The sequence below is a fragment of the Prunus persica genome, chromosome G3 (assembly GCF_000346465.2).
Source record: "Prunus persica cultivar Lovell chromosome G3, Prunus_persica_NCBIv2, whole genome shotgun sequence".
Lineage (NCBI taxonomy): Eukaryota > Viridiplantae > Streptophyta > Magnoliopsida > Rosales > Rosaceae > Prunus > Prunus persica.
This window is the reverse complement of record NC_034011.1, coordinates 9,971,042-9,984,146: the sequence shown is the minus strand read 5'-3', so window position 1 is coordinate 9,984,146 and position 13,105 is coordinate 9,971,042. Positions and strand designations below refer to the sequence as shown.

Here is a 13,105-nt window from a genome sequence, read left to right as displayed (position 1 = left end):
GCTGCCATTTATCTGATAATTAACTAGAATTTCTTTTCATATATCCTTTAAATGAGATTTCACTCGACAACATGCAAAACAAAATATTTAAAAGCATATAACAGCTTATAAAACGCTAATATTTGAATAAAACTTATTCAAGATCAAATACTGTAACTAAACTGCTTAAATTCATTTATAAAAACAAAGAGTCCACTCACAGATGGTTCGTGCTCGCTGGACCTCTTGAAGGTCCCTCCTGCGGGTCAACTGGTGCCCTGGTGCCTGATTCAATTACCATAATATTCTATTAATACAATACGCAATATAGTATTAATTTAAAAATCCTGACCCCGGCCCTTAGAAGTACGTGCGTCAAATTAAAGTTGTTCCTATGCCCAAAAAAAGCTTTCCTTCCACATAGAAGAGTTTAGCAGTATCTTCAGACTCAAAAAAAGGCTAAAGTCCCAAAAAGTCAACCCGGGACCCCGTGGGTCCATGACCTCGCAATTATGATCCGGAAGCCTCTAGAAGTTCCAATATACCTAGAACACATGTCCCGAGGGTTTGGTCTCGATCGTACAATCGCACGATTTCTAAACCCTAGCCCTAAGGTTCGCGATTTCGGAGTATCTGGGACTCTGATTCAAGATCCGTCAAATCCTAAACGATTCTGAAATTGCCTAGAGTAACATATTTGAAAAAGATTAAGATCCAATAGCTCAACAATATTGAACCAGGAAATCGCACAATATGCAACAATCCGTTCGAGGCTCAAACGGTATCCAAATTGAGATTCGCAAATTCCTACACTCTCGTGACAACCTAAGGATCTCATCGAGACACAGTGCAACTTCACTACACTCTCCCACGCGCTGCCACACGCGCTGGGTGCCCAAAGCGATTACGTATCGCCAGAAAATCTCAAAACCACAACTCCAAACTCCTACCCTAAGTATAACACCCTATTTGGAGCTGCTTTTGTTCTTGGACCTACCCCAAAAACTGACTGGAAGTGACCGGAATAGAGATTTCAAAACTGACCGAATTTCAATTCGCAAATCGAACTACCTACGCTAAGAATCGATTGAATCCTACCTAACAGGCAGCTAGAACAGCTCGAGAGGTTCAGAATCCATACCTAGATCGTCGGAAATGGTGGCCGGACGACGACGAACGCAGCCGGCGAAGTTTCTGTCAAAACCGGCACGATTCTGAGCTTTTTCCGACGGAATCCGGCGGTTCCAGGGGTGGGGCTGGTCGGGAAAGGACGGGGGCTCGACGGCGGTTCGATCGGGCCTGATCCCGACGTGAACGGTGGTCGGTGGTGGCGACGGCACCGCAAAATCCGATCAGGGGGTGTTTTGTCGCAGTGAGGGAGAGAGCGCTCGGGGAGGGAGAGAGAGAGAGAGACTGAGGGAGAAGAGAGACAATGAGGTTTTAAAATCTGATTTTTTTAAATTACTGTTTTGCCCCTCAGAGTATTTTAACCGTATTTTCTTCGTTAAAGCTCCTATTTGAGCCCACTTAGTGTCTACGAACTCGTTTCGTCGTGCTCTACGCAACGGTGTGTGTGTGGAAGTGTCAAATTCCTTCTCGGTCAAAAAGTCAACTTTTCTTTAATAAATTATTCAAAGGGCAAAATTGTCTTTTCTTCTTAATAAATTAATAATTAAATATTAATTTAGGTTTGGGTTATTACATATACAGTTGTTATAATATTAATATAAATTATGTAAAATAAAAAAATTTAAGGGGTCCTCAAAAATCAGGGGCCCTGTGCATTGCCGCCACTTGCACTATTTCAGAGCCGCCCTTTCCTACTAGTTGGGTTAATCTTAATTATCTCATATATGGGAAGATAGTAGGGAGCTCAAGAGAGACCTATGTGCACCATGTTCAAACATGGCTTACAAACTGCTTGGGTTACGTGACTTGGTATGACTATTGTATGAATCTAGATGGTTGTTCCTCATTGTTTGAACCTCATTGGAGCTCTTCATTTATGTAGATGGACACTTATCTAAATTGTAATCCAATGTTAAAACAAACTATGGATTTATGTATGGTTTATCCATTCTAATCAACATTTTATTTTCAAATTTTTCATTAACACGCATTACATACCACTTATATTTCATCATATGTATATCTTATTATTAGTAAATTTTGAGTTTTATTTGTTCAATACATTCATTGATAATGTACATAACATTTATGAAAGTTTTATACCAAAATTATGTGTTTCAATGCCTATATCTGTCTTCTTTTTTTTTTTTTTTTTTTCCAATACCTAAAACGATAACAATATATCTCCTGAAATATCCGTAAATTGGAGGCCCGATATTATTTGCATGGTTGATATTTTAATCCGTGGCCTTACCTCTGTGAGGTGAAGAAATTGGATTTAGGTCTCGAGTAAATAGCTTAGATTTACAGTATGGCTCTCAATTGCAATGTTAAACCCTACATTAGTTATATTCATTTTATTTTTTTGGTCTAAATATAATATAGATAGTCTAATTATTCTTTTCTAAGGGTATCTATATATTATTATATAATATTTTAATTTCTTTTAGTCAAATATAATATTTTAATGAGTATATAGTATACATAACAATTAAAAAAGAGAACCAGTTTTTTTTGCCAAGAAAAATGGAGAACCAATTAATCGGTCACTTATTTTGAGCGATAGGATTATTAGTGATACTTATGGATGGTATGTTGATATTTAAGGGGTTTTTTTATTAATTTAAATTATATGCTTATTAGGCTTTAGGGTCTCAGTTATGAAGTGTAATAGCAATTTCTTATACTTATCGACTTTAGGATGTAAGTTACAAATTCAATTGCGATATGAGTAATGTGTAATTGAACGTAATTTGTGTCGTTAGCATTTGTATTGACAACCATGCAATTTCCAAATAGTGGAAGGAATTTCAAAGAGACTACGCCTTTGTCGATGTTTCAGTTGTTAATGCATGTCTTAGAATTGTTGTGCAATTGCACATCCATTGTAAATAATTGCATATAAAATTTCAAGACATACTATGAACTTACATGTATTACTGATAATAATTGGATAATTGTAAAAAGACCATGCAATTACACGTACCATGATGCAAAAATGCAAAAATAGCTAACCCATCCCCTCCTTCCCTTCCCGACACCTCTCCTTCTCCCCCATTCCCTCAGCTCTCTCTCTCTCTCTCTCTCTCTCTCTCTCTCTCTCTCTCTCTCTTCCCGTCTAAAAGAAACACAAACATCAAAAATCAATCAAACCAAGACATCAAGAATCAAACACAGCTTCATCAAACCCGAACATGAAAAATCAATTAAACCCAAAAATCAATCAAACCCATCCCAGCTTCTGCATTTTTCACATATTTCGCAGGAGAAGGAAGTTTCATCAGTTCATGACTGCAACTTTGTGTACATCTGCTCCATTTGGATTTAGTAGAAGGGCCGCAATTAGAGGTTTAGTACAAGCCATAATAAATAATAGTTGAAGTTTAATGAATCAAAGGTGAATCAGATTTGGGGAAATAGAAGAAATCAAATAAATTTGGAATTTCTAAGAAGAGGTTCTCAAGATTTAAGCATGTGAATAAGAGAAATCAGTCATGATACTATGTTAGAATTGAGCCAAACAGAAAGAAAATGAACTAGAAAGAAGGGTAGGTGAGGTATTAGGAAGAAGAAGAAGGGGAAGGAGTACCGTGAAGGAGGGGCGTCAATTTTTCCCCTTGCTTTTAACCTGTTAACCAACACAACCGTTTTCCCTTGTTTTAAAAACACCCCCATGTGAGTGGCTGTACCAGTACAACTGATGTACCACAGAAGGACTTCAAGAATTTGGCCTCATCTTTAGAGCAGCTCCAGCGCTGCTATCAAACTGGGCAAAAGGCCCCCATGGCAAGCCCAATGCGGCTCCAGCACATAAAATCTAGCCCAAGCAAGGCATGGGACCCACCAGCCCGGCAAGTCCACAGGCAGAAATTAATTGGGCTGTTGCCCGAGGGCTGCTGACGTCAGCAGCTATTTTCAAATATTTTTTTATTGTTGGACCCACCAGCGCACATTGCCCAATGGTTACAAGCCACGTGGCTTCTCCTGGAGCCTCCGATAAAAAAATCTTGCACAATCCAACGGTTGTCCAATTTTTGGCTAAAAAAAATTGAAAAAAAAATCAAAAAAATCAGGAAAATTTTTCTATACATACCTACCAATATTATTCACTTTCCACACCAAATTTAATTTTAAAATTTTATCCGAAAATGTTATCTTGATTTTTAGGTGATAATTTTACGATAAATATTAACGCTTGGGAATCGAAAATCTTATCCGAAAAGCTGATCAAAATCAATGGTTTAAGTATAAAAAAATAAAAAATAAATTTAAGTAAATAGTAATTGCCTTAGACTTAGCCCTCATAGGTGGAACCACAAATGGCAAGGCTGACACTATTCATGTGAATAGTGGCAGCCCTTGCTTGCCCTTGCCCTAGACTTAGCCCTTATGGGTGGAGATGCTCTTAGTCAAATTCAAAATAAAATTCAATTCCTAAGTATTAAAACCCAAATAGAAATACTGTCTGTCTCAAATACTAATTAATAAGGATAGTTATATCTAATACCTAATTTTTCTCAAAATTTTTGACGGAATCTAATAGCATAACCAAATTGATGTGTGAGGTGTAACATAAATGACCAATAATGTCAAAAAAAAAAAAAAACATAAAGGATCAAATGTGATAATTTCGCCAACATTAGGGACCATTGTGATAAAAACCCAAAAATTTAAAAGAAAAGACATGTACAAAAATATCATTGGTCAATGTCAATGGGGTGGAGATAGAATCTGGAGTGGACGCAAGTATTTTTCTTGTACACAATTAAGGATCTGATCTTCTTAGCATTTTCCCGAGGCAAAACATAAGGCTTGCAGCAATTATTGCCTGTAGATCTCAATCTAGCTAGCTATCCCTTTCTCTTTGAAAATTTTCGCAAGTTCCTGTTTGTCTCTTCAAGCCTTTCAACATCAGCTAGAATTGTCAACATAAGACTTGGAATTGCACACGGCATTTGCTGACATTACATTATAAATATATATGTGCTTGGACTAACGAACAGCTAGCTAATATTGTAACTCATCGCAAAAATGGCCAGAGGAACATATGTTGTTCTAGGTGGTGGCCATGCAGAGGAACTAGGCATCATGCAAGACAACTCGGGGGGGATATTTTTGCTCTGCATGATTCTTTTGTCTCTCTCACTTATATCAATGGTCATATTTGCTTGTGGTGATGATGAAGGATCAAGCAAGAAAAGATACGGAGGCAGAGGCAGTGGAGGCGGAGGTTGTGGAGGTGGAGGTGGAGGTTGTTAGGAAGATATATATAACTATGTTTTCATAGAATAAAAAAAAAGTTGGAATTTATGTCAACAAAACCTATCGTTCTTTTAAGGCTAAATTATTGAAATGCCTCATGTAACTCAATTTCAGTCTCAAATTCCCTCCCGAAACTCTTTCTTACTTTCCTCTATGAAACTCCATATGTTGTCTCACTTCGCCTAGATTCCATCCAGCCCTAACAAAAGTTAGGGGTGGGTGTGGTCCGGTTCTCACCTCAAACCGGAATCGGAACCGATACTATTTAACCGATCCAGTTTGGTCTGATTTAGGCAAAAAAATTTCAAAAATCGACCAGTTCGGTTCTGACCGATTTCGGTCCTGTTCTGACTGGTTCCGGTTTTGAACCGGATTATTAATTTATTATTAATTTAATTTTTTTTCAAAAATAAAAATAAAAATAAAAATAATAAAAATAAAAATAAAAAAACTTATTTTTTTGGCTTAAAAATTAACAAATAATCCAATTGGTTTTTTTTATTTTTTTGGCTTAAAAATTGACAAATAATCCAATTCATACATTTAGAAATTTTTTGAAGTTGAACTCGGAAAAATAGTGATTATAAAATTTAAAATATGGCAGTAGATTTTAAAATTTTGTAATATATATATATATATGACCGGTCCGGTTCGGTCTAGTCCGATGTGGTGTGGTGCTGTGTAAAATTGGAACCGAAACTGGTTTGGTCCGGTTTGTTGACTTTTTTGGTCAATCGGTTTTTTTTTTTTGATTTTTTTTCACTAATTCGATTTGGTGCTCCGGTTTTCCGATGCCCACCCCTAACAGAAGTTGTCAAATCTTAACCCGCCAAAAACAACCTTCCCTTACAAATTCAGATACTCTCTGAATCTGCAACTACACCCAGACTCATTTGCAAAACCAAACCCCTCTCCAAACTCCAAGAAACGAAGAACAACCTCCAACAATGGTGGCAGCCCAACTCCTTCTCTTTCTCATCATCCTCTCAATTCTCTCTCTCTCTCTCTCCTCTGCCCTCCCCACCAGAGCCGGCCTTGGGCTAGGGCCACCAGGGCTACAGCCCGGGGCCCACAGCTGAGGGGGCCCAAATTTTTTTTTTAAGCTTATGTATATATTTGTATTAAAAAAAAATTAAAATAAAAGGAGTTGCTGCCTGTACTTGTCAGTGAAAAGGGAAGGCAATCAATCCAATCAGTCTTTATACTCAATCTCTAAAAGAAACGTATTAACTAAGGAAGTTCATTATTAATTAATTATAAAATATAATATAAAACAAAGCAACAAATATGGGGAATCAAAACAGACTCTTATTAGCCACAAAAAGAAGGAAAGACCCTTCGACTTTCTCAGTTCAACCTTCTCAGTTCATAACACAAGCAAAGCAACGCAAGCAATTGTTTTTTTTTCCGGTGATTCTCCTCTTCTTCTCCAACAGAGTTGGAAAATAAATCATCCACCAGTTAGACCAGTGCCTTTCTTTGAAGGTAATTTTTTTTTTTTTTAAAGATACATATAGAATCTTTTTGTACTCGACTCTTGTAGTTGTTTTGTGTAGAATTGTGGTTTAATAGGATAAATAAAAAATCATTTGGTAATAATGATCAAGTGTTGAAAAATTGCTGTTTGTGCTTTTTCATGTGTTTTCTAATGCTTTTTCAGTTAACTAAAAAAGAGCCAAACCTGTGTAGAACGATAAAGAGTACTGAAACTCACACACCAGAATCCATAAGCCACACTCTCTCGAATGTTTACAAAAGCAACTTTGTCTAGCCATTGCTTGAACCTAATATCACATAGGATGCATGTTTAGGTGGCAGAATTCTCAGAATTTCTTGTGCTATGTTTATTAGAAAGACGGCAGTAAAAAGAAAATGCCTGACTGACAGGAAATTAATAGTAAAATATACACCTTCCAAATTCTTTTCTTTATAATTGTTAACTTTTTCTTATTTATTATTTGATTCAACAGAAAACTTGGCTGGGATTCTTTTTCTTTATAATTGGAAGTTTCAAGTGGAAGAAAATATGCTCAAAATCCAGGTTTTATTGTTCTTTGTTAATTAGTTTTATTGTTTTTTTTTATTGTGTTGTGTTTATTCTGAAAATTAAAAAATGTTTCCTAAGAAACAACTTTCCGGAAATCTCAAGAGACAAAGAAAGAAAAAAGAAGAAGAAATTGCTCAAAGTTTAAGAGGATCTTTGAATAAATATTTTGTTAAACAAACCAATGCTTCACTTGAAAATTTTGAAGAAGATTTACCAAATGAATATGAACAACCAATTCAATTGGAAGAATTAGTAGAAAATGAGAATGATGTGAATGAAGAAATTGGTGATCTAGATGAAAATGGAAATAGTGATGAACCTTTCCTAGATGAAAATGAAAATATTGATGAACCTTGCCATGAAAATGAATGTCCCGAAACAAGATTTGATTTGAACATTTATGATCCACGAGTTTGGGATAATCTTGATGCAAAAATGAGAGATTTACTTGTAGAAAAAGGTCCCCTAAGAGAAACTAATCTCAAATTCCCCATGGACGAACACAAGAGACATTTTTCTTCAAATTATTATCTTCGTACGTTACCAAATGGGGAAACTAAGGATCGAAAATGGCTAGTGTACTCAAAGGAGTTGGATAAAGTGTTTTGTTTCTGTTGTAAGTTGTTTAAAACAATGAATTCTAGAAGTCAGTTAACTAGTGAAGGAATTAGAGATTGGAAACATCTTGGTGAGAAGCTTAAACAACATGAAAGCAGTATTGAACACCTCACTAACTTGAGGTCTTGTGTTGAATTGCAAATCAGATTGAAAACAAATCAAACAATTGATACAGAATTACAAGAGCTAATCAAGAAAGATACACTACACTGGAAAAATGTTATTGTCAGAATCATCGCTGTTGTGAAATGTCTTGCTATACATAATTTGGCTTTTCGTGGAACAAATGAAAAAATTTATGAAGATGGTAATGGTAACTTTTTAGGCCTACTTGAAATGATTGCAGAGTTTGATCCAGTAATGCAACATCATTTTCGGCTCATTCAAGATAAGAAGATTCATTATCATTATCTTAGCCATAAAATTCAAAATGAGTTGATAGCTATTCTAGCATCAAATGTTAAACATGCAATCATTCAAAAAATAAAAACAGCTAAATATTTTTCAGTCATTCTTGATTGTACTCCTGATGCAAGTCACAAAGAGCAAATGACTTTAATATTGAGGTGTGTAGATGTTTCAAGTACTCCAATAAATATAGAAGAGTACTTTTTAGAGTTTCTGAATGTGGAAGATACATCTGGATTAGGAATTTTTAATGAATTACAAAATGTAATTGAGTCCCTTACACTTAATATTGATGATGTGAGGGGACAAGGTTATGATAATGGCTCTAATATGAAAGGAAAAAATCTAGGTGTACAAAAAAGATTACTTGATATAAATCCTAGAGCATTTTACATGCCATGTGGTTCTCATTGTCTCAACTTAATAGTTTGTAATATGGCCAACTCATGTGTTAAAGCAAAATCTTTTTTTGGAGCATGTCAATGCATATATACGGTATTCTGTAATTCAACAAAGCGATGGAATGTGTTACTTGATTACATAGATGGTTTAACTTTGAAATCATTGTCAACTACACGTTGGGAAAGTCATATTGAAAGTGTCAAAGCAATAAAATCTCAAGCTTCCCAAATCAGAGAAGCTTTATTTAAATTAACAGAAATTAGTGAAGATGCCAAATTGAGTAGGGATGCTCAAAGTTTAGCATCAGGAGAGCTTTCAAGTTTTGAATTTATATTAAGTTTGGTTATTTGGCATGACATTTTGCATAAGATTAACTTAGTTAGTAAAAAGTTACAATCTGAAGACATGCGTCTTGATGCTGCTGTAAGACAATTAGAAGGACTTGTTTTATTTTTTGAAAACTATAGAATAAATGGGTTTGTTTCTGCCATGATTGATGCTAAAGAAATTTCCCTTGATATGGGAATTGAGCCTATATTTCCAAAAAAACGTCAAGTTTGTAGAAAAAGGCATTTTGATGAGGTTTCCAATAGTGATAGAGAACAACAATCAGCTGAAGAATCATTTAGAACTGATTATTTTCTTGTTATAGTGGATATTGCTCTTGGTGAATTGAAGAGTAGGTTTGAACAATTGCATTGTTTTGAATCTATTTTTGGGTTCTTATTTGATGCTGCAAAGTTGACTTCGTTTGATGATAATGAATTGAAAAGTTTTTGTGTGAGTCTTGAAAATGCTTTAAAACATGGTGATGTTTCTGATGTTGATGCAAGAGACTTATTTTCAGAATTACAGGTGTTGCAAGTGATGTTACCAAAAGAAGCATATGAAACAGATAAACCATGGACATCCATTAAAATTCTTGAGTTTGTAAAGAGTGTGGATATGTTTCCTAATGTAATGGTTGCTTATAGGGTATTATTGACTCTACCTGTGACTGTGGCATCTGCTGAAAGAAGTTTTTCTAAATTAAAATTATTGAAATCTTATTTGCGGACCACCATGACTCAAGATAGGCTAAATGGATTAGCGATATTATGCATTGAAAAGGATATGTTAGAAAACATTAAATATGATAGTATAATTGATGATTTTGCATCTAAAAGTGCAACAAGAAGACATTTTAAATGATGTTTTGTGGTTTAGATTTCATTGCTATTTTTATTTTGTAGGTACATGTGATGATTCTTTGCTTCGATTAATTGTGGAGGATGAAAAGAAGATTGATCAAATCAAGAAATGCTTATGGAGATTCGGGAGGAAGCATGTAGACTCAAATATGTAGTTTTCGTTTTTTGATGCAATGTTTACAATCCGGGGTACTCTTTTTCCTTCGTTTGGGGTTTTGTCCCATTGGGTTTTCCCTAAACAAGGTTTTAATGAGGCCCCAAAGTATTCTTCCTTATCTTTTGTAAATTCTTATAATTTTAATAAAATTAATTAGTTGATATTTTTTATTTTTTATTTTTGTTTAATTTGTATAAAGGGGCACACTTGAGAAAATTTGCCCTGGGCCTTAGAAAACCCAGGACCGGCTCTGCTCCCCACCCAAAACACCGTAGAAATCCTCTTAGATTTCGGCTACACCTCCATGGCTCTAACCCTCGACCTCGCCTCTCAAACCCTCCTCTCCTAGTCTCCTTCTCTTACCATCTTAGCCCCCGCCGACACCGCCTTCTCTCACTCAGGTCAGCCACCACTGAACCTCCTGCAATTCCACATCATCCCCCTTCATTTCTCTCTGCGATCCCTCAAGTCCCTGCCTTTCGGCGTCAAGATCTCAACTTTACACTCTGACCGCTCTTTCTCCATCACCACTTTGGCCTACGGCCCCAGAGTCTCACTCAACAACGTCCCCATCATCGTTTCCCCAATTTTCGATGATGGGTCGTTGATAATTTTCCGAATTGACAAGTTCTTGGAATGCGCTGAGGTCGAAAGGGTGCTCCATTATGGCTTCGCTTCTTGAAATGCAATTTCATGGGTTTTTCTTCAAGTACCAGACCATGATGACTGTGTTTGCTCCATTTGATCAAGTCTTGATGAACCGAGTTGGGAACTTGAGTGAGCAATCCTCCATCTTTCATCGCCATGTGGTGCCCTATAGGCTTTTGTGGAGTGATTTGGTGAGTTTCAATGATGGGGCAGTGTTGAGGACTAATCTGATGGGGTTTACAAACAATTGTTAGAGTTTGTATAGGAAAACACACTTGCATTTAGTCCCACATTGGAAGGGAGTTGTTTCCTTCCATGATTTATAAGCACCAACACTTTAGAAATACTAAATAGAGTATGGGTCTAGTGGAGGTAGAGTTGGGCCTCATCATGGTTTGGGCTTGATCTTGGGCTCTGTTGATTTAATTAATAATTTATTCTTATTAATTAAAAATTCATTTTTCAGATAAAACCAAAATCTGAAATTCGAATAAGATAAACAGTTAACATAACTGTTGGATGAAGAGGTGTCAGACCTCTATATATTGACAATACGTTCAAACCAGAATTTAACTTTGTCAGACCTCTAAAGGACACTGCAACTCTGCAGGACTCTATCTATAATTCAAGTCAGTATTCCACAATTTATATTACTATTGTATTGATTCAATTATATTTATATAAAATATATTTCGTTTCTTTGTATTATTTTGGTTCTATACTGATTATTCCACAACAACAATATCACTCGATCCCAAGACGTGTTGATGCTCAATGGTGTGTCGGTCATTTTTCTAGAAGTGTATCACAATGGCTGGCTTTCGGTTCACAGAATCAGTGAGGTTCTTGAGGTGCCACATAGAATAGAGCAAGTGACTATGGCTCCGTTTTGCCAGGGACAAAAGAACCCAGAAAAACTGCACATGGGCCTCACGTGTGCAAGTTTGACGACTTCTATTAGGACTGGATGGAATCTAGGTAAAGTGAGACAATATATGGAGTTTCATTGGGGAAAGTGAGACACTTAGGGCATGTTTACGTATCAGTAATAGAGAAAGTAAGGAATCAAAGAATTTAGGAATCAGGGAACTACTGAATCGGTATGGGAAGAATCATTCCCATAAAGTTGTTTACTAAACATATGGAATTAGTAAAGGAATGAGATTGATTCACATTGTTATTGTTTACTAATTTGCATGAATCAGAATCCAAATTAATTTTAGAATTATGGTAAAGTGGTAAGGATATTTTTGGAAGTTAATTAAGAGAAAACAGGAATGGGAATCGTATCGACTACTCCCCCTAGTTGATCTGATACTTAGTTTTGAGGGAATGTGATTACGGATTTTGAGGTGGGGCCCACTTATTTTTTCATTCCTGATTGCAAGTAAACGCAGAAAAAGTCAGGAATGGAAATCATTCCCTTTCCTCCCATATTTATTACTGATACATAAACATGCCCTTAGAGTTTCAAGGGGGAAACTGAGATTGAAATTGAGTTACAGAGGGCATTTCAATAATTTAGCCTTCTTTTAATTGTTCTTGTTGATACTAATATTGGCTTGTAAGCTAGAAAAATAAATTGCTTCTTTTTTTATATTTTTCAGGGGCAATACTGATAGAGAACCATAACTTTATATCATATAACATTTAACCAAAATAGTTATATTAAAAAAAATATAATAATCTAGAAATTCAAACATGCATTAAATATTAAAAAAACTATAGTTTAGATACTCCTGCAAATAGGAAATTCTTATGCTACTAGTAGATGGATTTACATAGCAACCCTCCCCACAACATCAAGCATTTCCCTGGTTGCCCACCCAGCTCCAACCGTCAGCTCGTCTAGGGTTCGTTTTTGGGCCACTCAACACACAAGCACAACTCACCAACTCAATTTTGCCTTTTCAGTTTGGGTGGGGCCTAACTAAAATTTCAAATGTCTAAGCCCAAGCTCACCAACTGGGCCAAGCTTAGGTGGGCATGGCCGAACATAGGCGTAGATTGGGAAATGCCTTTTTTTTCTTCACAAGTAGTGGGATTTGGATGTGGAGTTGCTGTTATGTCTTTTAGTTTGGCTTTTTATCGTAAATGGTCTCTGAGGTTAGCGAAATTATCATCTTTTGTCCTTAATCTTTCTTTGTTACATTAATAGTCCTTAACGTTACCTAGTACACATCAAAATGGTCCAAGCCGTTAAAAACTTTGTTAAGTTGCTGAGTAGAATGCAAGTGGGCTCCACATCTCCAATGACGTTGTGAC

At 36.0% G+C, this 13,105-nt stretch overlaps 1 protein-coding gene across 2 annotated transcripts; it reads left to right on the top strand.

Annotated features, from left to right (window-relative positions):
* On the top strand, positions 6,633-10,301 carry LOC18783428 (zinc finger MYM-type protein 1). Of its 2 annotated transcripts, none has more exons than XR_002270641.1 (2): positions 6,633-6,855; positions 10,078-10,301. XR_002270641.1 is itself a non-coding variant. In XM_020559125.1 (2 exons), exons 1-2 carry the CDS (start codon positions 7,484-7,486, stop codon positions 10,105-10,107), a joined length of 2,367 nt encoding a protein of 788 aa, XP_020414714.1. In that variant the 5' UTR covers positions 7,324-7,483; the 3' UTR covers positions 10,108-10,301. The 2 variants fall into 2 exon arrangements, 1 of the variants encoding a protein (XP_020414714.1); XM_020559125.1 differs by lacking the exon at positions 6,633-6,855 and adding an exon at positions 7,324-9,820.

Bases quoted from the DNA above. Each gene is read 5' to 3' on its own strand.
- LOC18783428 (XM_020559125.1), top strand. From the start codon at position 7,484: ATGTTTCCTAAGAAACAACTTTCCGGAAATCTCAAGAGACAAAGAAAG. The intron at 9,821-10,077 runs GTATTATTGACT...TTTATTTTGTAG, and splicing joins ATGTAATGGTTGCTTATAGG to GTACATGTGATGATTCTTTG.